General features: G+C 35.0%; 4 protein-coding genes and 1 pseudogene across 4 annotated transcripts; 4 read left to right on the forward strand and 1 right to left on the reverse strand.

Annotated features, from left to right (window-relative positions):
• Nucleotides 1-63: 63 nt before the first annotated feature.
• Nucleotides 64-1565, forward strand: LOC133674318 (class V chitinase CHIT5b-like). The gene is made up of 2 exons (XM_062095363.1): nucleotides 64-1187; nucleotides 1282-1565. The coding sequence occupies exons 1-2, from the start codon at nucleotides 86-88 to the stop codon at nucleotides 1305-1307; spliced, it is 1128 nt and encodes a 375-aa protein (XP_061951347.1). The 5' UTR covers nucleotides 64-85; the 3' UTR covers nucleotides 1308-1565.
• A 3037-nt stretch (nucleotides 1566-4602) lies between these two features.
• LOC133674231 (uncharacterized) lies at nucleotides 4603-8919 on the reverse strand. Its single transcript, XM_062095259.1, has 10 exons — nucleotides 8608-8919; nucleotides 7326-7410; nucleotides 6809-6883; nucleotides 6681-6717; nucleotides 6191-6274; nucleotides 6017-6077; nucleotides 5815-5921; nucleotides 5642-5707; nucleotides 5006-5134; nucleotides 4603-4910 (listed from the first exon to the last, which is right to left on the reverse strand). Exons 1-9 carry the CDS (start codon nucleotides 8687-8689, stop codon nucleotides 5039-5041), a joined length of 693 nt encoding a protein of 230 aa, XP_061951243.1. The 5' UTR covers nucleotides 8690-8919; the 3' UTR covers nucleotides 4603-4910; nucleotides 5006-5038.
• A 2202-nt stretch (nucleotides 8920-11121) lies between these two features.
• LOC133674248 (large ribosomal subunit protein eL39) lies at nucleotides 11122-11747 on the forward strand. Its single transcript, XM_062095278.1, has 3 exons — nucleotides 11122-11236; nucleotides 11323-11426; nucleotides 11507-11747. The coding sequence occupies exons 1-3, from the start codon at nucleotides 11234-11236 to the stop codon at nucleotides 11553-11555; spliced, it is 156 nt and encodes a 51-aa protein (XP_061951262.1). The 5' UTR covers nucleotides 11122-11233; the 3' UTR covers nucleotides 11556-11747.
• A 4663-nt stretch (nucleotides 11748-16410) lies between these two features.
• LOC133674951 (ATPase 8, plasma membrane-type-like) lies at nucleotides 16411-20809 on the forward strand (annotated as a pseudogene).
• A 719-nt stretch (nucleotides 20810-21528) lies between these two features.
• LOC133673941 (uncharacterized) lies at nucleotides 21529-25110 on the forward strand. Its single transcript, XM_062094881.1, has 5 exons — nucleotides 21529-21853; nucleotides 21974-22664; nucleotides 22999-23405; nucleotides 23955-24053; nucleotides 24662-25110. Exons 1-5 carry the CDS (start codon nucleotides 21723-21725, stop codon nucleotides 24873-24875), a joined length of 1542 nt encoding a protein of 513 aa, XP_061950865.1. The 5' UTR covers nucleotides 21529-21722; the 3' UTR covers nucleotides 24876-25110.
• The last annotated feature ends 10 nt before the right edge of the window (nucleotides 25111-25120 follow it).

Below are 25120 nucleotides of genomic sequence, written 5' to 3' on the forward strand. Positions count from 1 at the left end.
ATAATCTCTTGATATTTATCCATATATGTATGTATATATATAGGCACAAATCTTTGACAATGAGAGCATTACCCCAAAGCACTCAATGGCTACCCACAAATTGGTTCTTCTCCTTCCAGTCATTGTACTCTTTACCATCACCACCGGATATGTCATGGCTTCACCTCCGGCTGTCAAAGCTGCGTATTGGCCTTCTTGGACTCAAACTTTCCCACCTTCAGCCATCGACACCACTTTGTTCACACACATCTTCTATGCCTTTCTCTTGCCGAGTAATGTCACTTTCAAGCTCGAAGTATCCGAGTCAACTGCTTCCCTGCTCAAGAATTTCACTGGCACCCTTCATCAGAAAAACCCACCGGTGAAGACACTAGTCTCAATTGGGGGAGGTAGTAGTGATCCAAAACTCTTTGCTAGAATGGCGTCAAATAAAGGGTCACGTAGCATTTTCATAGATTCAGCAATGGAAGTGGCGAGAAGACATGGATTTGATGGGCTGGATCTTGACTGGGAATTTCCTAAGGACCCAAAAGAGATGGTTGACTTGGGCCAGCTGTTTAAAGAATGGAGAGTTGCTATCAGAAAGGAAGCCAAGTCCACCCACCGGTCTCCTCTGTTGCTCACGGCTGCCGTCTACTTCGCCGTCGACTTTCAATGGGACGAGACCTACCGGAAGTTTCCAGTGGCATCCATCGCCAAAAGCTTGGATTGGGTCAATGCAATGTGTTATGAATACCGTGGTTCATGGGACACTTCGGCTACAGGAGCTCACGCGGCATTATATGATCCTAATGGCAACATAAGCACGAGCTATGGGCTTACGTCGTGGGTTCGTGCTGGTGTGCCTGGAAACATGGTGGTCATGGGCCTGCCCCTGTACGGGAAGACTTGGCTGCTTAAAGACCCGAAGGTAAATGGAATCGGAGCACCGGCCACGGCGGCCGGTCCTGGAGATGATGGCGTCCTGATATTTTCCCAGGTGCAGAAATTCAATAAAGAGAATGGTGCCACCGTGGTGTATGATGCCAAAACTGTATCCACGTATTCTTATGCCGGGACTATTTGGATTGGATATGATGATAGCCGATCCACAACTGTGAAGCTTGAGTTTGCTCAGGCACTTGGTCTTCGTGGTTACTTCTTATGGGCCCTCAGTTATGATAGCGAGTGGGAAATCTCAAAACAAGGTAAACCAGTTTCCGGCCATGAATTACAGCTACCATTTCGTGAATTATTTTAGGGTTGGTTAACGTTCTCTTTGATTATTTTTTCTTTCTTCAGCTTCGAGGGCATGGGTCATTGGATAAAAAGGTTTGGAGCTTTCTAATTTCCAGGAGGTTGTGGGATCTCGACTTGAAGCCACGGTCATGGAGAATAGAAGATCTCATTTTATATAAGTCCCAAAATAATTGATTAGTCGAGTTAATAAAAGTAAGATTAATCGTGTTTCAAATGATAGGCACTAAAATGTTGATTATACGACTTTCGTGCGTGTATTTGTGAAAATAGAAATAAGAGAACTACTCTTCTGATTATACTGGAAAAAAAAAATGCTTTCGTTTCAACTCTTCCCTTTTGACAAAAATGAGTTTGTAACTTGTCAACTCATTGGTTCGGGTTGAGTTTCATTTCAAATTAGTTTAAAAATTGATTTAATAAATCTAATTAATTTAGTCAACACACATATAAGTTAATTTAGTCATGACAATTCCAATTATTCTAAAAAAATCTTTGTTTGAAACAATATCTTCATTTAAAAACCAAAATAATATAATCTTAAGATTGATCATTGACTTGCTAAACTCATTTTTCACACCAAATATAATAACTATATTTATAAAAAAAACTTATAAAAAATAATATTGTTATTATTCCAATCTAGTGAGTTAATTTTACATTCTCTTAACCAAACTCCTTATCTAACCTAAGTTTAAAATTAAATTTTATAGAAGTTGCTCTAACATAACTCAATCGACTTGACATGTTCAAAGTTAACTTGAATAATCGTTAGAAAGTGTAATTTGACTTTAAAAAAAATTTAAAATGACATTTTTTTTAATATCAAGACAAACATAATAGATTAATTTGAGTTTTATGGCTTAACCCACTAAACTCATAACTTGAATAATGGATTATACTAGATTTAACAACTTTAATTTTTTAACTAGTTTTTGATCAATGGTTTGATAATAGAAATTAACGCTTGAAAATTAAGCATGAACCAAATATCGAGATATTTATTTGAGATCGTAGTAACTCATAGAAAGTGTATCGAAATAAAATTGCGAAAACTAATTCAAAATTAATTAAATATTAAAAGATAAAATAAATACAAAAAGGATTAAGTCGAAAGAAAAATAATGAAAGATAAAATTTTAAAATAAAGAAACTATATGACATTGTTATCAAACCCAACCTAACAAGTCAACCTTGAAGCCTCTTAATTCAACTCTTTGATTAGCTTGCGTTTAAAATTAATTCTAATAAGAATTGTTTTTATGTGACCTAGTTGATTTGATGTGTTCAAAAACAACCCAGGAGATCGATAAAAATATTGTTTAGCTTTCAAAAAAAGCTATGATAATAAATATATTTTTAATATTATAATAATAATGTATTGAATCGATTTGGGTTTTGTAGTTTAACTTGTAACTTAAATCATAAACTCCTTCACATTTAATTTTTTTATTTAATAATATTATAACAAAAATAAATAATTATAAAATTGAACTTGAAGATTTCTAATTTCCAAGAGGTCGTGGGATGTCGACATGAAGCCACTGCCATGGAAAATGGAAAATCTCATGGAAAATTATTGATTAGTCGTTTTAATAAAAGTAAGACTAATCGTGTTTCAAATGTTAGGCACTAAGATTTTAGTTTAGAACAGCTATTCTTTTTTCTAGAATTACTCGATTAAAATGTTGATTAAACGACTTTCATGCGTGTATTTGTGAAAATAGAAATAATTAAGAAAACTAATCTTCTGATTATACACACGCCCATGGAAAAAAAAAAAAAGTTGGCCAAGTCATTCAATAAATATGCTTTCGTTTCAGCTCTTCCCTTTTGAAAAAACATAGCTGTTAAATTCAGTTTAGCCTGTTTCAGGCTGAGTTCATTTCATATTAATTTAAAGATTTATCCGATAAATCTAGTTATTTCAGTTAAATTTTAAATTTGTGTGAGATCCAATCATATAATTTCAATTATTTTAAAAAAATCTTGTCTGAAACAATATCTCATTTTAAAAAAATAAAATAATATATTTTTATAATTAATCTGAATTAATTCAATTAAATTTACGTTTCAGTTAAATTTAATTGACATCTAATCATGACAATTTCAATTATTTAAAAAAATCATTGTTAGAAATAATATCTTCATTTTAAAAAAGCAAAATAATATATTTTTAAGATTGATCTTGACTTAATAAACTTATTATTCAACTTATTATTCAGACTAAATGTGATAACTATGTTTTTTTAAAAAAAACCTTATAAGAAAAACATTTGATCAGGCAAAAGGAAATATATTTTATACCAACACTGCTTCATGTAACTAGTTTTTGGCTCATGCCGCAAGTCAGAATAAAAAATATATAAATATAAAAATTTTATCTAAATCGTAATAAATTATTTGATATTATTATTAAACTCAATCTAGTAAGTTAATCTTAAATTCTTTTGACTCAACTCCTTATTTAATTCGAGTTTAAAATTAATTTTTGTGGAAGTTACTTTAACATAATTCAATTAATTGGCAGATCTAAAGTTAACTTCAATAATCATTAAAAAATATAGTTTGGTTTTTTAAAAAAATTATAATAATATCTTTTTTTAATATATCGAAACGGATATAATAAATTGTTTTGGGTTTTGTAGCCTAACTTGCCAAATCCATAACTTGAATAATAGATTGTACTAGATTTAACAATTTTATTTTTTTAACTAGTTTTTGCTTAATGGTAAGATAACAAAAATTAACACAATTCTGATAAACATGGTAATACCTGTGTCTGGTGTGGTTCGAGATACGAGTGAACAAATAAAATTTGAATTTACAAAGTTAATACATTGCCAGATTTCAAAAAATAAATCAAGTTTTTAATTTTTTCCTTCTTATTCCTCAATCACTAACATAATTTCATGGAAATAATTTTGTGGTTAACGATGCAAACAACAAATAAATAAATTTTATGTATTTTTGTAGAGGGGTATTCTGTAATTTTTAGATATGCTGGACAATAGCATTTCCTCCACTATAAAAACACTCCAATTTCTTCAAGCTCGTGATTGATCTGTGCCATGTAATGTTATGGTACATGCACGACCGTGTCATTAATTCTAGGCATTTCAGACAGAATATTCATGTAATTTGCGAGGCAATTTGATGTGCTGATCTATCCAAGATGTGCACTCACCGGCCTTGTTACGAGGTTTTGAGGGTTTGACAATGGGCAACGCTGAACAGAAAGATAATGCAAAGGATTTTATGAGAAAATAAGAAATGCAGTAGCCTGAGATTGAGCATAAAGCACTCAAAGGGATGCCTGGGAATATGGCTATCAAGGCAGGTGATTTGAAAACGGTTACTAGAAGATTAGAGCCGAAGGCAAGATTCGCCATTTCTTTCCTTCGATCTTAAGTTAGTTTTCTTTCAGAATCGTATGTAAAATAAGTGGAACCGTGTCTTCTTTGTTTTCCTAGGCCAGTCGACATGGAACCAGAGGCTTGAGAACCCTGTCTTTTTTGTTTTCAGCAGATGGCTCAGGAAATTTATAAGTTAATGGAGCAGGAAAAAAAACATGGAAAAGGAAAAATTACAGCATATAATGAAAATATTTTGAAAGTTCAAGGTGAGGGTGTGGATTAAAAAACGTGCTTCATAATCACGATTTCAACAAATTCCTGCAAACAAGGCAATTCAAATGCAGTCATCAAAATTTCTGCGCATTTCCTCCAACTGCTTCAAAACCCAACTTGAGTAGATGAAAACAGCTTACCTCACTGTTAAAACGCCAAAAAAAATGCTGAATCTAGCTAAGCTTTTCTTTCATCCAGTCAACAAAATTATCTAGGATCAAGGGCCAAGCTAGGTCTGCATCGTAGTTTTCAAGATCTGGAAAGCTAATCTGCAAACAATGTAAAATGAAGGGTTTTCCCTTTAGACAAATGCACCAAGAATTGCTTTACTTCTACTCCACAATGTGCTTTAATGTACATTTTCAACTAAATATTGTCATTTATTAATGTTGCTTAGATTTGCTTCGACTAAGAGAATCTTATAAACAAATCCCTGATGTTATTTGAACGTGACATCCCATTGCATGGCAGGAACCTATTGCATGGCAGGAACCTCGCAGCTCAGGGCTGCAGAATTGCATACCTTGCCAAGTCTAGTTTGTGTGAGAGATCATAGTAAGATCAAGCCCAGTAAAGTTCTCGATCATGCTATGATCCCTTGTACAAACTATTGCAGTTCTAGTGATTAACAATATTTTCCAGAGTTATAATTTCAAAATGCTTATAGATTGCACAATTGTCTTGGGTACTCAGCCTGTCATGTTAGTACAAAATCAACTTCGCGTCCTACACCACAGGTGAGAACTATGAAGAAACCACAGCAGAAACTAACTCACTTCCTTGCAGAAACGAAGAAAACCCATCCATTGATCCAAGTTTATCGCCTTATAATCAGACTGAATCTGCAGCATCAAAAGTCAGAAAGTCAGAAAACAAGGCAAAAGGCAGATATTTTAGATAGAAAAAATGTCATGATTCTAGTATTATCACTGCAGCATCAGCCACCCACCTTTAGATACTCTATTAATAAATCAACCTTGGATTGGAACTGTGACCCAAGCACAAGATTCAGCAATTCACAGACACTCTCAATGTCTACAGTTTTTTGCTTCTCTTCTGAGACAGTTAATGAAATAAAAAAAGGACTGGGATTAAAGAAAGAGAACAAACTTCATAGAGTCAAACCACACCCCTCTCTATGCTGTTCTCACCTGTTAGGCAGTATCGAAATGCATATGAATAGAAATCTTGAAAATTTTCTGGTGTGTTTACCTACTCAGGGTATAAAAATGCGAACTCAGTAACTCATCAACCTGAATAATGTACAGGAATGCTGAATAATGTACAGGAAAACATCAGTAACTACTCCAGAAACAAAGTAACACCTCCTTTTCCAGTTCTGGCAGCCCTTTCTTTAATTTGCTGAGAGAATCAACCTTGAGAGCTTTCATGCCACTTCGCCACTCATCCTGATAAAAAAGAGGATAATGGACCATAAAGAGGATTGTTGAACCAAAAGAATGTCAGTACAAGGGCCATTTCTCAGGATTCAAAGATGGGATATCCTTAAGTAATTTTCATAAATATAGCACAACATAAAGTGATTGTGTCTGGGTGTGTTTAGTTTGAAATAAAATTATTTTTCCCCTTAAATCGTCACTTCTCTTTAGATCACTGATTACAAGATTTGTATCCATTTCATTAAGCCTCTTCCTCTGAACTCACTATATAAATTTAAGGACACCATAAACTTTTTTTAGAGGAGAGAGGATGCCGTATACTTGACAAATAAGACATGACGTAGCTGATACACGAAAAATAAACTGTTCCATACAGAAACAAGCACAAGATAATAAAGACCATGCTTGTGCTTACCCGTGTAAAATAACCCTGCCTTTGAGCTTTCAGTTTCCTGAAATACAGAGACCAACAAATTTAAGGTACAGGATTAGAGCTAAAAGTAATAAAAAACAGCCCAGACATTTTGACGATAAATGACATACCATGCAAACATTAGGATCCTAACATCAGTATGTTCCACGCTCATATCTGAACACAATGCCTCAATTCCTTCTGGGCTGTTTGGGCACAAATGAGATAATAGTAAGAAATTTGAAATTCCTGTTTGAAAGGCATGTCTGGCCACGCAAAAGTTCCACCAATTTCCATGTGATTATAAGATTATGCATATATATCTTTGGTGTATATCACACATCAAGATAACCGGAATTTTTTCAAAGAAAAAAACAGCTTGCCATCCCCTTTTAATGTTTACAATTTACACATCAGCGTTTCAATACTTGAAAAAACATTTTTTAGAGCATCATGGTACATGTAGTTTACAAATAACCAGGTGGGAACAAAACTATTGTGGAATGCTAACATCAGTCAACATAATTTTAAATAGCATGATCGTGCGGTGACCAAAACAGGCACGGAGCTAATGCTTCTCATGTCAATGAAATAAACTAGATTTGCGAATATTCGCTATCAAAATTCCAATAACAAGAGAAAACTTACTCAATTATGCCTAACGAGCTATTTGCATATGAATCAAATAGGCTATCTAGCCGATCTGTCTTCTTTGTTTTGGTTTTATCTGAGGCTGCAAAAAGGATAATGTTATCCTGTTAGAAATTAACAGCAGGTGGAAAAATATTTGGACAGATCAGATAAAGATGCCAATCATATTTGATCAAAATGACCCTCAGAGCTTACTTGGCTTCAAATAATCAAAAGAAAATCTTGTGGCAAGATTTAAATGGTAATCAAAAGTGCATCTAAAATGCATTTAGTTCATATATGAATTACTAATTACAAGCGTCTGCTATTTTATATAAGCAAAGTCCAATCATATGATTATGATGCCAACCAACAACAGCAGCTGGAGAACACTGTTTGGTAAAAACTAGGCCAATAGCGGCTTGATAACTAAAAGAGTATAAAACAAATTTTGGATTAAGGAAGCCTATCTTCTCAGTGCTAAAATTGATAGTTTCACAAACATTCCTTTCCCTGCCCTTTCCTGCATCTTAAAACAGTAATATCCATGCTGTCCATGCAATCTCAATATATCATATAAATAATAATCAGATAAAAAAGGAAGTACAGGATTTGAACTTGGACCACCGAACTCTCAAAGTCTTGGTCTTCACTCTTTTTGTAATAATTTAATCAGTACTAAGATCTTCAAAAAAAAATGCCCATTTCATCAGATCTTCAAACATTATAAAAGGTGCGCTACCATAAGAAAACTATGACAAAAATAGGACCTAGCTAAATTTATCTGTACTACAAGGGAAAAAAAAAACACGAATTCATCCCCATAATATTTTTTTTTAAAAAAAAAAACCCAATAATTAATGAACAAAATCCAAAAATTCTATACCTTCCTTGAATTATTTGACAACCAAACAGACTGTCTCTTAAACTTATAAATAAAATAAAACAAATCATTATACAAATCAGTAACGTTATTAATCTAAGTTACACAATAACAAAAAATTAATCCAATTTTCATAAAAAATAAATTACAATACAATCAAATACTAACAAATAAAACTTTTAAAGCTGATAACGAACTAATTGCATTGCATTGCATTTAATCTTTGAAATCGTTTTCAGCATCTTTCCAAGTAATTATCAAATCCTTGATACAGAATCAACAATTTTGATTCTTATTCAATAAAGTTACAAAATATTCAAAATCCCAAACTTTCAATTTTAATTTTCCCGCGGTTTCCCGGAAACCAAACACGAAATTAAAGATTCACAGAGAGAGGTACCAAACCAGCAATCGTACCAGTAGGAGAATCGTCAGCTGATGTGACGGAGGAGGAGTTCTGTGGGGCCGTCGCTTTTCGCTTTGATGCACGAGGAGGCATTGTGTTTTGTTATAGACGATAAGCCACAACCGTTTGATCTGATGACTAAATGTTTCAGTCAAAACCCAGAATAAAACCCTAGATTGAAATTTAAAAAATAAAAATAAAAAGAGGTTTGAGAGGGAATTGAAGAGAAGATAAAGGTTTATAGTGGTTTTTTTAGAGCTGCGTGCCTTGCTGAGATTGGAAATAGCAAAAGTTGACAGTCACGCTCGGCTCTGCGCGTGCCTGCTTTTGTTATCTGGTCTTCTACTTGTTCAAGGACAGCGGTTGTTTTCTTCCCATAATAGAATAGTCCTTGCTCCTTGATTCTTTATAATGAGTATAATAGTCCTTGATATTTTAATATGCGCATAATAGTCCTTAGTTTTTCAACAAAAATTCTTCAATTATAAAATTGACGATGATGAGAACACAACAACAATACTGTATAGTAACTCTCATACAACGCAGTGATTTTCAGTTTGAATTCATGTATTGTTGTGAAATTTCTCATGTTTTCTTTAATTTTTCATACAATTTTTTGTATTATACTTGTACTAGAAAAAACAGAGTGAAACACATATATTAGAGGTGATTATTTTTGATCTGGTCCGGTTTTTATAAAAAAATATAACTAAACTAATTTTTTTTAAAAAAAATCAAAATTAGTTCAAACCGACTGGTTTCGGGTTTTAGGATAAAAACCGGTTTAGCTCGGTTTTTTCTGGTTTTTTTGGTTTGGGTTAGGTTCAGTTTTTTTTGTTTCAGACTTATAAAACCGAAACCGAACTGAACCGGTAGGTTTTTTCAAAATTTTAATAAGTTTAATCATTTTTTTCACGGTTAGGTTTTTTTGGTTATTTTTTTTTTCTAGTTTTCTCAATTTAATCAGTTTTTCAGTTTTTTTTCTCACCTCTAACATATATTTTGTTATTCATATAGTGTAGCATATCTTCTTCCTTTTCTTTTTCTTATTTTGATCCCTTTTTTCTTTGAATATTTTTCGTTATCTTATAATTTTTTGGTATTTGGTTCGTATTTAATTTTTTGAGTATTTATTTTTATTATAATATAATTAAATAAAAAATAATTTAAAAAATATAATTAGTAAATTCAGTAGAATTCATGACTCGAGTTACGAGTTTAACCAATTAAATCACAAAACTCTAATCAATTTAATATTTTTATTTTAAAAAAATATATATCTTTTCAATTATTCAGATTGCTTATGTCGATAATGTCTGGGATAACTTATTCAAACAATTTCTTCATGATTACTAAGTACAATAACTTAACTTCGAAGTCAAAGGCTACCCTCAAGCGAGGGCTTTTTGAGCAGGTGATGCATCCATAACCTTATGATTGGTCCAGGGGACCCTAAAATGGGGTTAGTGCACTTAAAAGGGGCATTAAAAGAGAGAGACTCCATACATATGACTCGTATACGAACATTGCCCTTTTAAGTAAGATTAACTTGGAGCGTGTGCCTAACGCATCTTCATTCTATCCATCATAAATATTTGGTTAAAATATTTTTATTTAAAAATATATTAAAATAATATTTTTTTATTTTTAAAAAATTATTTTTCAGCATATTAAAATAATTTAAAAATATTAAAAAAATATTAATTTTAAAAAAATTAATTTTTTTAAAACCCAAAACAAACAGAGTATCACCTTAAATACTTCTTTAAAATTTTAGATAAGTTCATTGATTTTTTTATCTTAACTTATTATTATTTTTATCTTGATTAATTTATAAAATTAGAATTATTTTTTAATTTCATTTAATTTATTTTTTTTATCTTTTAAACTTGTTTCTTATATTTTTTTTTATTTAGGATTATTTAAAAAAAACAATTTATACAATTTCATCATTTTTAGGTTATTTTTTCCTATTAAATTTGATCTATAATTTTTTTATTGCTTTTTTTTTACTTTGATATTTTTTTGTAATTTCACCCCTTCCATTTATTATATTTTAAATTTAATTTTTATTTTTCTGGTTGCTATTTTTTTTGTTTGACATCATTTTTATTTATTTATTCTTACAATTTCATCATACTTAAATCTAGTTTTCTTATAAAATTTAATCATTTTTTTTTTTTTTACTTTGATAATTTTTCTAAATTAATTTTTTTAAAAAAATATATTTTAATATTAAATTAATTAAAAATTAAACCTATTAATTTAACCCATATTTAAAACTACACAAGTTATAAATTTTAGAGTTGTAACTAGGTTTAGAAGATTCGACTTCCTTGCTGTAAGCTGCATTTAGCACACGGTTAATTATTCAAAACACTCCGGGCTTAAATAATAAGTGTCGGCCCTAACAACTTCTATGCTCACCCTGATATCCATAGGCCATATCTGTCGGGCCGTCGTTTCTTTCTCTCCTAGCCCACCACTCAGCACCAACACACGCCGGCCCATCATGCTAATCAAATAAACGACGCCGTTAACTTCTCATTTCTATAAAACTTCGAAACACGGCAACCTAGGGTTTCTATCGCGATCGGCTGCTTCAGTCTCCAGCCTTCAAGCCCCAGACCCGCGAAAATGGTACCCTCCATCTACTCCTCTCCATGTTCTGTGTGTACGATACATGTGTCTTACGTAGGTACTGACGTTTGATATTTGCTTTGTAGCCGTCACACAAGACCTTCAGGATCAAGAAGAAGCTGGCGAAGAAGATGAGGCAGAACAGGCCCATCCCTCACTGGATCCGCATGAGAACTGACAATACCATCAGGTTCTAAATCCTCCTTTACCCTTTTTTATGCTCATTTTGGCTCAAGTGATGATTTTTTTGTTGTCGTTGTTGTTGTGAAGGTACAATGCGAAGCGCAGGCACTGGCGCCGTACCAAGCTAGGGTTTTGAGCTGGAAGAAATGATTTGAAGTTTGAGCTGTTTAAGTGCTTTTTAGTTTTTAATTTTGCGAGACTTGAAAATATTCACAAGTCTTACTTAGATGTGATTCTGAAGGGATTGCTGTTTAATTTTGAGCTTGCTTTTATATTTCAACAAATGGCTTAGACTGATTCAGGCTAATGTGATATTCTTTTACGTTTATTTCGCTCCCCCTTTTTTTGTTTTTAGGTTTGTTTGTGGGGGTAATTGCCCTAATCTCTGTTATCTGTTCGTCCAATCCTGTTATTTGTTTATCTCAAGCAGACTTAGATCGTGTTGATGACTAGTAGTTTTGGGTTTGTGAGCTTTCAAATACTTTATTTGATGGTTAAAGCTACTGGTGGGGACTAGAATAAGTGGTTTTGGTTGTTTTGAAATGCTTCACTGCCTTAGTGCTAGATAGTAAGGTTTTTTTGTTAATATGCCGGGGAAGTCTTTTAAACAAGGAAGCAAGGGGTTAGATGGTGGTACGGCAGAGGGTCACTTGGGAAGGAATTGGTTAGATTATTTGCTAATAGAAAAATATGGAATTTTGAATAGCTCTTAATGTATTTGGATGAGGTAATGGTGCGTGTCACAAGTATCCTTTGTTCCAGGGTAGGATTTGTTGAATTAGATATGATTCTCATCTTTATTGTTTAGAAGTAATCTTGGGGTTGCAGGAGTTGTTTGAGGGCATGGACTGATTTGTATTTAGAGAAAGAGTTTAGCATTCTTGTTATGCTATATTTTGGTTAGTCTCTATGGTTTTGTTTGCAACTCCTGCCTTATGTTTTATTTCATCTTTTGTGAAGGTTGAACTGAAATTTGGACACAGTACATGTAGAATGACTCAAATTATCTCAGGCTTGGTCCCTTTTTTGGTGTAGGAAAAAGAATTAGAAAGTGACTTACTGGTAGAGGTTGAAAGTGTATGTTTTTTATTGATGTATTTCGATGAATTGGAGTGTTAGATCAGAATGTCTTCTGAGTTAGCTGGCCCAGTCATTCAATTGTTTGAGCTGCAGTTGTGTTCCTGCCTTAGAAGCAAGTTATAACGTCTGTTTTTCTATTCAGAATCTAATCTTAAGGTCGTGTAATAGGGGCCAAGAATGGCTTAAAGGTGACTGCATAGAATTACAAATTAGTGCGAAGTTTTATGAAATCCAAGAGGACAATCATGATGTCATGGCGATTAGTTGTAACAGGTGATACTGATGATAGTTGTACAGTATTATACGGGGTTAGAAATAATGAATGGAAGATTATCAGCTTTAACATTATTGGAGAATTAGCTTGGTTAGGGTACTGCATGAGCAAGATTTGGCGGTCAAACTTGTATTCTAGTATGAAAAATAAGGTTTGACTTGTAGAAGAAGGGAGTCCTTGGATGTTCTTTCGGGTATGTGATCTTTTGGATGGGAAGTTGGATGGCCGAATGCTTAATTGTGTTCCTTTTGCGGTCTTCTAAAGAGCTGTAATCTGTGATTACTGTTGCCTGCCTTTTGCGTTATTTTACTGTACATTTTCATCACTGGTTAATATGGATGTGTATAGGGTTGATTGTTTGTTGCGATGTTGGAGGTTCGCTTCTTTGGGTTTGGAACCATACCTCAGCAACGGCCTCTTTTACTTGGGATGGAGCTTGTGTTTTCATGATTTGTTCTATACTTGATCCGCGTTTTACTTGGGATGGGAATTAACAGATGGCTGTTAAAAGTACAGATAATGAAATTCTTCTTTTCTTATGCAAGTCTTGCTGTTTGAAAAGGTCATATGTTTAACTTGTGCACCTTGTATTTTGTCTATTTTATGTGTGTTTTACTCGCAGCATTAACTGGACAGACAGGAAACAGCCCCCGTTATTTTAATTCTCTGTATGTTGTCGTCCTGGTTTGCTTATCTTAGCATGTGGCACAGGAGGCCCCTGTTCTAGTGATGCGGCCTTTACAGGTGGCAGGAAACTTTCAAAAGTATTTTTTTAAAAAATTGAATTTTTTATGTTTTATGTTTTTAAATTAATTTTTTATAGTATTTTTAAATTATTTTAATATTTTAATATTAAAAATGAATTTTTAAAAAATAATATTATTTTAATATATTTTTAAATAAAAAATATTTTAAAAAACAAATGCACCAACACTTCCACGTACACGCTTTGAGGGAGACTTATAAATTGATCTTGGTTCATCATAATGCGTGCTTAAGAATAGGATTATTGGTCTCTAAGTGGGATGGTGGATTTATGTAATTTTGTCGATAGACTTGAATCAAAGCTATTACATTGGCCTCGTTACGAGTTGTTAATGAATGCATGCATCCAGGATTGATAGACAAACAATCGCCTTCTTGGCCTGGTAATGGTGAAGTAACAAGTTTAAGAGCTAGATTGGGGCCCTGTTTGTTTGCAGGAAAGTAGTTTTTTTTTGAAAAGTGAATTCCGGAAAAGTATTTTTTGATATTTGGTAGTGTAATGGAAAATAAGTTGAAAAACATTTTCTAGTGTTTGGTTATGTTATGGAAAATGAGCTGGAAAATAATTTATTAATGTTTTTTTTCAAGTTTATTAAAATAATAAGAAACAAATCTCACAAATTAAAAAGTTGAATGAGAATGAAATTGAAAAAAATATAATCTCATAAATTATCTCAAATAAAATAAATAATAATCAAAATAATAGAGATCAAATCTAAAAAATTAAAAAAAAATAAAAGGTGAAGAAATTAAAATAATAATAATTAACATTTCATAAATTATTTCAAATAAAATAGTAAAAATCAAAAGAATAAAGGCCAAATTTGATAGATAAAAAATTTCAATAAAAAAATGATAAAGAAAAAGCAAATAGCAATTATAAAAATAAGGACCAAAATTAATATAAAAATTAAATTTTAAGAGATGAAATTGAAAAATAAATATTCAAAACAAATTATATATAGCAATCAAAAGTTTGAAGATCAAATTTGATATAATCAGCAAATAATGATATTTCTAAATTTTTCACAACTTCCGGAAAGTGTTTTCAGCCCAAATTTTTCAGGAAAACACTTTCCTGAAAACCAAGCCAATTTTTCCTTTGACTAGAAAGTGTTTTCCGTTGACCAACTTTCCCAATGGCAAACAAACACATGAAAATTTAGAAAGTGGTTTCCCGGAAACCACTTTCCGGAAAACAAACACAGCTAAAAGGAAAAATACTTTCCTAGAAACCAAACCAAAATTTTCTTTGACTGGAAAGTGTTTTCCGTTGATCGAAAAATGTTTTCGTTGACCGGAAAGTGTTTTCCGTTGACCAACTTTCCTAATAGCAAACAAACACATGAAAGTTTGAAAAGTGGTTTCCCGGAAAATGAATTCCGGGAAACAAACATGGCCTGGGAATGAAGTGTAAATAACTTCCCTTAAATTTTAATTATTTTTTGTTAATTTTTGTTAATGTTTTATATCGTTTGTTTGTTTGTTGATGTTAAAAATAATTTTTAAAAAATAAATAAATTTATTTTAATATATTTTTAAATAAAATATAATTAAACTGTAGTTGCTATTACAACCAAGACCGAGAAAATAAAAAATAGAAAGAGAGGAAACCACTAACGTTGTAAATGAAGGATTAGTAGCAAGGAATCTTATGATGCTAGCAATACAGTTGTCGGGCTTCACTAATGATGCTAGCACAGGGTTAGGGTTAATGATGTTGTTTCAGTTTTTTGTTTCCTCGGTACTAATATAGTTAGGGACGGATTGATTTGTCTAAATCAATCAGGTTATTATAAACATGACTGAGTTAATTAGGTTTGGCCGAGTAAAATCAAGTTTCGGATTCTGACTTCCTCAAAAAAATTTGATAGTCTTTTGTTGGCATATAGTTTAATAATCAGATTCTCTATAAAGCATGCATTATGAGCTTGCAATACCAAAAATAAAAAATAAAAAAATTGACACTGATAATTTTATCTTCATATTAACTAAACCAAAATGAACCGTTAGATTACGGATATACGATTGAAGGTCTAAGCAGCCACTTCAAATCTGTAAGTTTGAACACCGCTATAATTTTCCATAATTTGAATGGCTGCCATTTTTACAGAGAAAGAATGCATTGTTAGGCTTGGTAGTTTTTTAATAATCAGCTAAATGGATGCATGCATTTTCCCCTTATTGGGCTTTAAATCACAAATGAGACGGTTCCTATTCGTCCCATGAAACTCTGAAGCTTCTTCTATCAAGATCTTGACATGACATTAGAGAGATGATATTAGCAACAACGTTTTTAAGCATTCTAATGTGATGTTGTTACCACCAGAAAAGGTGGAAACTTTGGCATGGAAACCACGGAGTCAAACACAAAGAAGGCCGAATTACTCGAGCTTTCACTCCTTTTTCATGGCTAGGAGGTGGCTATATAACTTTACTACGTTTTCAAAACAAATGCTTGCTGCTTGCTGTCTTCTGAAGAGCAACAAATAACTCTTGTTTCCCTCCTCTGTCCTTTGTTGTCTCTTTGATAGGCCAATGAAGGGTATCTTTTAGGCCTATTGAAGGAGACTTTGCATCCCCAAGAAACAAACTTGAGGTTGAGATTTTCTTGTTTTTGATCTTCACTTTCATCCGTCACCATGGGGGACGTCTCGCTGGAACAGATAAAAAATGAGAATATTGATCTTGTAAGCATTTCTCTTCGGTATATGTATATATCATGTTAATTTTCTCTCATTTGGATTGGACATTCTGGATCACATTGTTTTGATGCTTCATGTTTTTAAAATGAAAGGAAAACGAAAGAAATTTCTCATATATGCTTTGTTTATGCGTGGGTGTCTCTGTGTTTCTGTTCATGTAGGAGAGAATTCCTGTTGAAGAGGTATTTGACCAGCTAAGATGTACAAGGGAAGGGTTGACCAGCGCACAAGGCGAGGAGAGGCTTAAGATCTTTGGCCCCAACAAGCTAGAGGAGAAAAAAGAGTGCAAATTTCTCAAGTTCTTGGGTTTCATGTGGAATCCTTTATCATGGGTCATGGAAGCAGCTGCCATAATGGCCATTGCTTTGGCCAATGGAGGAGGCAAACCTCCGGATTGGCAAGACTTTGTTGGTATCGTTGTGTTGCTTATCATCAACTCCACCATCAGCTTCATCGAAGAAAACAATGCAGGCAATGCCGCTGCTGCTTTGATGGCCGGTCTTGCCCCGAAAACCAAGGTACTTTTAGACCATCCTAATTCTTGCCTATTTCTTTCATCAGCATCTCATGTAGCATAGAGTGCAACTCATTGTGTATAAAATTAAATTTGCAGGTTTTGAGGGATGGAAAATGGAGTGAGCAAGATGCAGCAATTCTGGTACCAGGAGACCTGATCAGCATCAAGTTGGGAGATATTATCCCAGCTGATGCTCGTCTCATGGAGGGAGATCCGCTCAAGATCGACCAGTCTGCTCTGACCGGTGAATCCCTTCCAGTCACCAAGAATCCTGGAGATGGAATTTTCTCTGGCTCAACCTGCAAGCAAGGTGAAATCGAGGCTGTTGTCATCGCCACTGGTGTTCATACCTTCTTCGGCAAGGCAGCTCACCTTGTTGACAACACCAATAATGTTGGTCATTTCCAAAAGGTATCGCTCGCCTTTCATTTTGTTACACAGGATACATACGACGAGTTGGCCATTACTTTTAATTTTATCACACAAGGTACTAATTTTTCATATAGATTACTTATATAATTCTTCACAACTCTTTATCAGGTGCTGACAGCTATTGGTAACTTCTGTATCTGCTCAATTGCTATCGGTATGCTGATTGAAATTATAGTGATGTACCCAATCCAGAAGAGGAGGTACAGAGAGGGTATCGATAACCTCTTGGTGCTTCTCATTGGTGGTATCCCAATTGCCATGCCTACAGTCTTGTCCGTGACAATGGCTATTGGGTCTCACCGTCTATCACAGCAAGGTGCCATCACCAAGAGAATGACTGCCATTGAAGAAATGGCTGGAATGGATGTCTTATGTAGCGACAAGACTGGAACTCTAACCCTCAACAAGCTTACCGTTGACAAGAACCTTATTGAGGTCAGTGAGCTAAGCCGAATCATATAATTCTTAAGGAGGACTGTCTTGCATGATTTTGTAAGTCTTAAGGTTCAATACTCACTACCTATATTGGTAATTACAGGTGTTCGCAAAGGACATGGACAGGGATACCCTTTTATTACATGCTGCCAGGGCTGCCAGAATTGAGAATCAGGATGCCATTGACGCTTCAATTGTTGGGATGTTGGGCGACCCCAAGGAGGTAAACAGCTCAATAACATAATCTCTTTTCTTGTGAACACTTTGAGGTTTTTGTTAGTCCACTTTCGATATAAATTTCATGGAGTCACTGAAATGGGAAATTTATGTTGCTTTCTTGTGATATTTAAGGCAAGAGCTGATATCACCGAAGTGCATTTCTTACCCTTCAACCCTGTGGAAAAGCGCACTGCAATCACTTACTATGACAGCAAAGGTGACTGGTACAGAAGCAGCAAGGGAGCTCCTGAGCAGGTAAGCATTGATTGCATGTTTTATCTGAAAACTAACCCTTATTTTGCCAGTTCTAATTTTCTATTTATATGCCAGATTATCGACCTCTGCCAACTCAAAGGCGAGATGGAGAAAAAGGCTCATGAAATCATTGACAACTTTGCCGATCGTGGCCTTCGTTCCCTAGGAGTTGCTCGCCAGGTAGACTAATCCAATAATTTACTTGCTACTCATTTCGTATGATTCCTTGGAATATAGCAAGGTAGACGAACCAACTAAAACATCATTTTTTCTGATGACATGCTTATTTTCTTTTCCCTGTTTATAGACGATTCCAGAGAAGAACAAGGAAAGCGAAGGAGGACCATGGGAGTTTGTGGGTCTCTTGCCTCTTTTCGACCCTCCAAGGCATGATAGTGCTGAGACTATCCGCCGAGCCCTTGACCTTGGTGTCAATGTTAAAATGATAACTGGCGATCAACTTGCTATTGGCAAAGAGACTGGCCGCAGGCTTGGGATGGGTACAAATATGTATCCTTCATCATCTCTCCTCGGTAACAGCAATGATGAGGGCATTGCTGGCATTCCAGTTGATGAGCTCATCGAGAAGGCTGATGGATTTGCCGGGGTCTTCCCTGGTAATGGAATTTTTCATTTTACCTCTATTACTGATACAAATGTTTGAGCAGTCTCTCAGAAAATTGCTGCTAACTTAAATATTTAACTCATGTAAGACTTTGATATGCAGAACACAAGTATGAGATTGTTAAAAAGCTACAAGAGAGGAAGCACATTTGTGGTATGACAGGAGATGGTGTCAATGATGCGCCGGCATTGAAGAAGGCAGACATTGGTATTGCTGTGGCAGATGCAACTGATGCTGCTAGGGGTGCCTCGGATATTGTGTTGACAGAACCAGGTTTGAGTGTTATTATCAGTGCTGTACTGACAAGCAGAGCCATCTTCCAGAGGATGAAGAACTACACAATCTATGCTGTTTCCATCACGATCCGTATTGTGCTGGGATTCTTGCTTGTTGCACTTATATGGAAGTTCGACTTCTCACCATTCATGGTCCTGATCATTGCTATTCTCAATGACGGAACCATCATGACCATCTCCAAAGATAGAGTCAAGCCATCTCCCGTGCCTGACTCATGGAAGCTCAAGGAAATCTTTGCCACAGGCGTTGTCCTTGGAACCTATATGTCAATCATGACTGTGGTGTTCTTCTGGCTTGTTCATGATACAGATTTCTTCTCCGTAAGTCAATCATTCTGAATGCCTCATATCGAAGATGTAAGTTAAAAACAAATTTTAACATTTTAATGTCTGCAGGAGAAGTTCGGTGTGAGGTCAATCAGAGGTAAACCAGATGAGCTCACAGCAGCTCTTTACCTTCAAGTGAGCATCATCAGTCAGGCACTCATCTTTGTAACCAGGTCAAGGAGCTGGTCCTTTGTTGAGTGCCCTGGTCTCTTGCTTGTTGGTGCCTTCATTGCAGCACAGTTGGTCAGTATTTCTTCTATTCCCTCTAGTTTTCCCTTCTTGTCTCAACTACTATTTTTCTACTGTAAAATCTTCTTTGCGAGTTGAAGGATGGCTGTATGTTGCACTAACTTGCAATGCTTGTCCCTTGAAGATGGCAACTATCATTGCTGTATATGCAAACTGGTCCTTTGCAAGAATCCAAGGGGTTGGTTGGGGATGGGCAGGAATCATCTGGATTTACAGCATTATCACCTACATCCCTCTCGATATCCTCAAGTTCATCATTCGCTATGCATTGACTGGGAAGGCCTGGGATAATCTGCTGCAAAACAAGGTTTTGAAACAATAAAAACATCAGCATTCTTTCGAGTTCTTTTTCCTTTTTTGGTAATTGCATAACCTGTTTGCTCCTCTTAAAATCTATTCAGACTGCTTTCACCACCAAGAAGGACTATGGAAAGGGTGAGAGAGAAGCTCAATGGGCTACCGCTCAACGTACTCTTCATGGTCTACAACCCCCAGAAACCATGTTCAATGACAAGACCACCTACAGAGAGTTGAATGAGCTAGCTGAGCAGGCGAAGAAGCGTGCCGAAGTAGCAAGGTAAAGTACTTAGCCTACACAAACTACAATAAGGTCATTTCTCTTGTCAGCTGCGAATACTAGAACTTGAACTTCTAAAAGGATAGCAGCCTACCTTAAAACTTCTTATAACAACATGGAAAATACGAGGATTTAAGCTAGCTGATGATCATTTGTCACTAATTTCGTTCCTTCGAGGATACAATGCTTATGAATTGGGGTTCATTTTGCAGGCTCAGAGAGCTTCACACATTGAAGGGACATGTTGACTCAGTGGTGAAGATGAAGGGGCTAGACATTGAGACCATCCAACAACACTACACGGTCTAAAGATGTTAAAGAGTTGTAAAAACAAGAATGCGCAAATGAGACAGAGAGACAGTTCAGAGAGAACAAACAATGAAATTAATGTCAGAGCTGCTTGTTTCTGTTCCCATTGATTTATTTTTTATTCAAAATATCGGAAGGATCTTCACAGGGAGATTTGCTGTAGCTCTTTCTGAGAATGGTGAAGAATTCTAGGGGAGATTAGAATACAGTGAAGAGCTCAAGGGGCTAAGCTATAATATCACATTATATAATCTCTGTCTGTTCTTTCTTTCCTTCCCTTTACAAGTTTTGGCCGGCTAGTTTTAATAGAAGAATGATGGGTTTAAAACCCTAACAACCATGTTTCCTTCAGCCATGCTTGTGTTAGTCCTTGTGGTCTTACACATTGTTTTTGCTTGCTTTCACAGTTCTTTAAAAACAGTACACAGAGCTATTTGAGGTTGCTATGGGTTGGAAAGAAAACACTTTTCTCCGAAATTTCATACATTTTGCTGGTTAATACCAGTGATATTCCCACTTTGAGCATGCCATAAATTGAGCAAAATTTATATTCCACTTTTCTTTTTTTTTAATAATTAGGGATGTCTCAAACCAACTTGGTTCACCAAAATTATTTCCTTTCTAATTAAAATTAAAATTGATCATTCATAATCAAAAAGAATTAATGGAATCTATAAACTGTTCACAAGTGTTCAAATTCTGGCATTTTGTATGCAAAGCTCAAGTCGATGTTTCCTCTCAAAAGTCTCAAGACTGTTTATTTATGCGGCGTCCATTACTTGTTGGATTTAAAATCCAACTAGAATTGGTTTTTTATAAAATAATATTTTTTTTAATTCAAAATAATATTTTAAAAAAAAATTAACTTTTTTTTATTTAAAATAACACTATTATGAAATAAATCTATGTGAACTCACTTATTAAAAAAACAAATTAACCTAATCGTGATAAAATAGATCAAACCCTGAACTAGGTTCGGGACCGACAAGTATACTCAAAACCCAGCCCAATACAAACATCATAAAATTCACGCAAAATTCTTTGTTCTATAAAAATTTCCATTTTCAAACGGCAAGAGATAATGGCCATAAGGCGACGTAGCACCGATTAGTCTATCTCCCGCCAAAATCCATTTTCCCGCCAATATCCACCAATGCCCTTCCTAATAAACATAAATACCCACAGAACCACATACCCTTCTCTGCCTCTTTCTCTGTAAAATTCTTTTCTGGGCATCAATGGCGACTCAGAAACTAACAGAATACGAGATAAAGAGACTCGAAAACATTCGAAGAAACGATGAAATGTTGGCTGCTCTTCAGCTCCACGCTAAAGCATCTCTTCTTTCTAATGCCACCAAACGCTCAAGGTAGCTCCATCCCCCCTTGTCTCTCGTTTTGTTCACGTTTTATTGATAAATACAAGAAACGACTATGTGGGTTTCATGTTTTAAGAAATGGGTCTGTCTTTTTTTGTGTTTTGATGGCAGAGATGGGTCAGCAAAGTCATATAAAGTTAGTCCAGAGAAGAAACCCAAAAAAGCTGAGACTCCAATTGTTATAAGACGATCTTTGCGTACACGAGGAATGCCGCCTGATTCTAATTGTTTAGATGCTGATTCTAATGAGAATTCTGATAAAACAACTCTTAATCAGACTTCAATTAACCGAGAAAAGCCTTCGCCCTGTGTCCTGGGTCCGCTGAAAATGAAGGATGCTTATGACGGAACTAGTTCTGATAGAGAATTTATAGACACACTTTTGTCTTTTGAAAGGAAACCCAAATTGGGTGTTGGAGTTAAAGAGGAGTTTGATTGTTTTAAGGTTGTTAAAGAGGAGGGACATGATAGGGTTTTGTGCGGCCCGGTTAAGAGGAAGGTTGAAAGTGATAATTTGAATTGTGGGATTAAGATAGAGAAGAGGGAATTTGAGGGTTGTGTTGATTTGGGATCGATGAGTTTGGAGCCAGAGAATATTGCAAGGATTATGCCAGGGAGGATAATGACAGTGAGATTTTTTCCGCGGAACGATGTAAACATAGTTGCAGCTGGGAATAAGCTTGGCAATGTTGCATTTTGGAATGTGGATAGTGAAGGGGAGAAAGGTGACGGGATATTTTTGTATCGCCCGCATACTGGTCCAATTTCTGGGATTTTGTTCCAGCAATCTTGTTTATCCAAGGTAATGTTTCTTTTAATTTCTTTGTTAAATTTGAAACGTGGATGTATAATCGGTACATTTGCAGTTTGTTACAGATTGCTGAAGAAGTTTTATAGATAATTAGGGATCTGCTCGACCTTTTCTATTTGATAGACATCGATTAAGCTAGACCCAAAAATGAATGTTAAGTAAATGCAATATACACAATACATGTTAGTACTGGCAATGTGATTCAGTGGAATTGTTCGCATTTCTGTAGAGCTATTGATTTCCTGCCAATCTTTTTGACTAATATCGAGTATGCATTTGAGTTTCGTAAGGTTTTGGCTCATTTATTTGTTAAAATCAATTGCAGATCTTCACCAGCTGCTATGATGGATATCTCCGTTTAATGGATGCTGAAAAGGAAGTATTTGATCTAGTACACTCCTGTGATGATGCTATATTTTCTCTTTCTCAACATCCAAATGATGTGAAGAGCTTATATTTTGGCGAGGGTCGTGGAGGATTGAGTGTCTGGGATGATAGGACAGGAAGTGTTTCATCCCAATGGACCCTGCATGAAGACAGAATCAACACCATAGATTTCAATCCACAAAACCCTAACATTATGGCCACTAGTTCCTCAGATGCAACGGTTTGCCTTTGGGACTTGAGAAAAGTGGATGCAGGTAAACCCAAAAGTTTAAAGATTGTAAATCATGAGAGGGCTGTGCATTCTGCTTACTTCTCACCCTCTGGAAGCTCACTTGCAAGCACAAGGTACACACAGCTCTATGCACTTGCAGGTGTTTGATTTTTCAGTATGCGCATCTATTTATTTTATTGGACATTATGTATACGTGGCTGGCTTTATCATACCGCAGTGTTCTATTAAACATATAATTTCATACTTGGAAAAAATAATAATTTATACCTGACCAATATCTGTAAGACTGTATCCATACAATTGAAACATCAATCTTTGGTCTAATCACTGTCTGATCAAGCTTCTCAACATATGCATTATAAACAGATAGCAACTGAAGTGGATGTCTTGCCTCTTTTGCTTTGTGGTAGAAATTCAGGGTGCTTCCTAATGTTCTCTTTTATCATTTGCCCACTTTAATTTCGAGAAGTAGTTATAAGAAATGCTAAATATCATGCTTCAAAATTGTATTTATTAGTCATCTTAAATTTTGTTGTATGTGGCATGTAGCTTGCAGTAATCATTTGGTTTTGTCTCTAATTATTTTTGATATATGGTGCAATGCTGATGATGGGACTTGAATGTAATTGATATTGACTTTTCCCCCGGTTTCTTTTCAATAGTTTTGATGACACAGTTGGTATACTAAGTGGAGTTAATTTCGAGGATGCTTCTAGGGTGCACCATCATAATCAGACAGGTCGATGGATTTCAAGTTTCAGGTATGGTTTTGGCCTACTTGACAAGTGCTCGTTTAATCCTATTCTTTTTTAAAAAAATAAATAAATAAAAAGTGGATTTTTTGTTAACGATATATGATGCTCAGAATTTGGACAAGTTTCTTTTTCCTTTTTTTTCCTGAGAAATTTTGTATCTCTACGTGATTAATTCAGAGCTTGTTCTTTGTTTTTTGCGGTTGTCCTGTCTAAATTAGAATCTGCCGGTTCCATTGTAGTGCATCATGAAGTTTATTGCATTTCCTTGACTACAATCCATCCAAAATTATAGTGCTAATCTGGATTGGTTTATGATCTATTTACCTCTTAAACCACTTTCAACTCAAGCTTCCCCCTGAGCTTGAGCATGATTCCCATCACGCCTAATGAGGATTCTCCTTTTCAAAAAATAAATTAATTAAGTGGTCCATCCTTAGTGTATCACCAATCTTCCTGGACATGATAGTAAAGTTCGAAGTCTAAAGTTGCAGGATATAGAGTCGAGAACAATAAGTATTGTTTCAAAGTAAAGAGAATGCAAAAGGTTATTTATTACTATGAAAACAGTAAATATCCTTAACAGTTTCTGTTTTGCTTTTTCTGGGACTGAGCAGAGCAACATGGGGTTGGGATGATTCGTTTGTCTACGTTGGCAATATGAAAAGAGGAGTTGATATCATTTCTCCAGCTCAAAGACGAGTAATCAGGACTCTACAGAGTCCCCACATGACTGCTATTCCATGCAGATTTCATGCACATCCTTGCAGGGTTGGGATGCTAGCAGGAGCAACCGGTGGTGGCCAGGTTTACATTTGGACGTCAAGCTAGGAAGAATTGTTCATTTCATGTATAGTTTATATACCTGTCAATTTTCAATCCGGGTGAACAAATGTTTCGCATATTGTAGTATTTCAGGAACTTCTCTGTAAGAGTTTTCAGGAACTTCTCTGTAAGTGTTTCCAGAACTGCATATGCAAAATGATGTCTGCTTTTGGAGTTATTAAAAGATGTACTGCCCTGCCAGCTTTGGAGCCTTTAATGCATCTTCTATTCTGAGAGTTAATAGGGGCCTT

This window comes from Populus nigra, chromosome 15 (genome assembly GCF_951802175.1).
Source record: "Populus nigra chromosome 15, ddPopNigr1.1, whole genome shotgun sequence".
NCBI classification, from domain to species: Eukaryota; Viridiplantae; Streptophyta; class Magnoliopsida; order Malpighiales; family Salicaceae; genus Populus; species Populus nigra.

Coding starts and splice junctions, on each gene's coding strand:
- LOC133674318 (XM_062095363.1), top strand. CDS start 86: ATGGCTACCCACAAATTGGTTCTTCTCCTTCCAGTCATTGTACTCTTT. Junction 1,188..1,281: donor GTGGGAAATCTCAAAACAAG/GTAAACCAGTTT, acceptor TTCTTTCTTCAG/CTTCGAGGGCATGGGTCATT.
- LOC133674231 (XM_062095259.1), bottom strand. CDS start 8,689: ATGCCTCCTCGTGCATCAAAGCGAAAAGCGACGGCCCCACAGAACTCC. Junction 6,718..6,808: donor AGGATCCTAATGTTTGCATG/GTATGTCATTTA, acceptor TCTGTATTTCAG/GAAACTGAAAGCTCAAAGGC. Junction 5,708..5,814: donor TATTAATAGAGTATCTAAAG/GTGGGTGGCTGA, acceptor TTGATGCTGCAG/ATTCAGTCTGATTATAAGGC.
- LOC133674248 (XM_062095278.1), top strand. Junction 11,427..11,506: donor AGAACTGACAATACCATCAG/GTTCTAAATCCT, acceptor GTTGTTGTGAAG/GTACAATGCGAAGCGCAGGC.
- LOC133673941 (XM_062094881.1), top strand. CDS start 21,723: ATGGCGACTCAGAAACTAACAGAATACGAGATAAAGAGACTCGAAAAC. Junction 21,854..21,973: donor AATGCCACCAAACGCTCAAG/GTAGCTCCATCC, acceptor TTTTGATGGCAG/AGATGGGTCAGCAAAGTCAT. Junction 23,406..23,954: donor AGCTCACTTGCAAGCACAAG/GTACACACAGCT, acceptor TCTTTTCAATAG/TTTTGATGACACAGTTGGTA.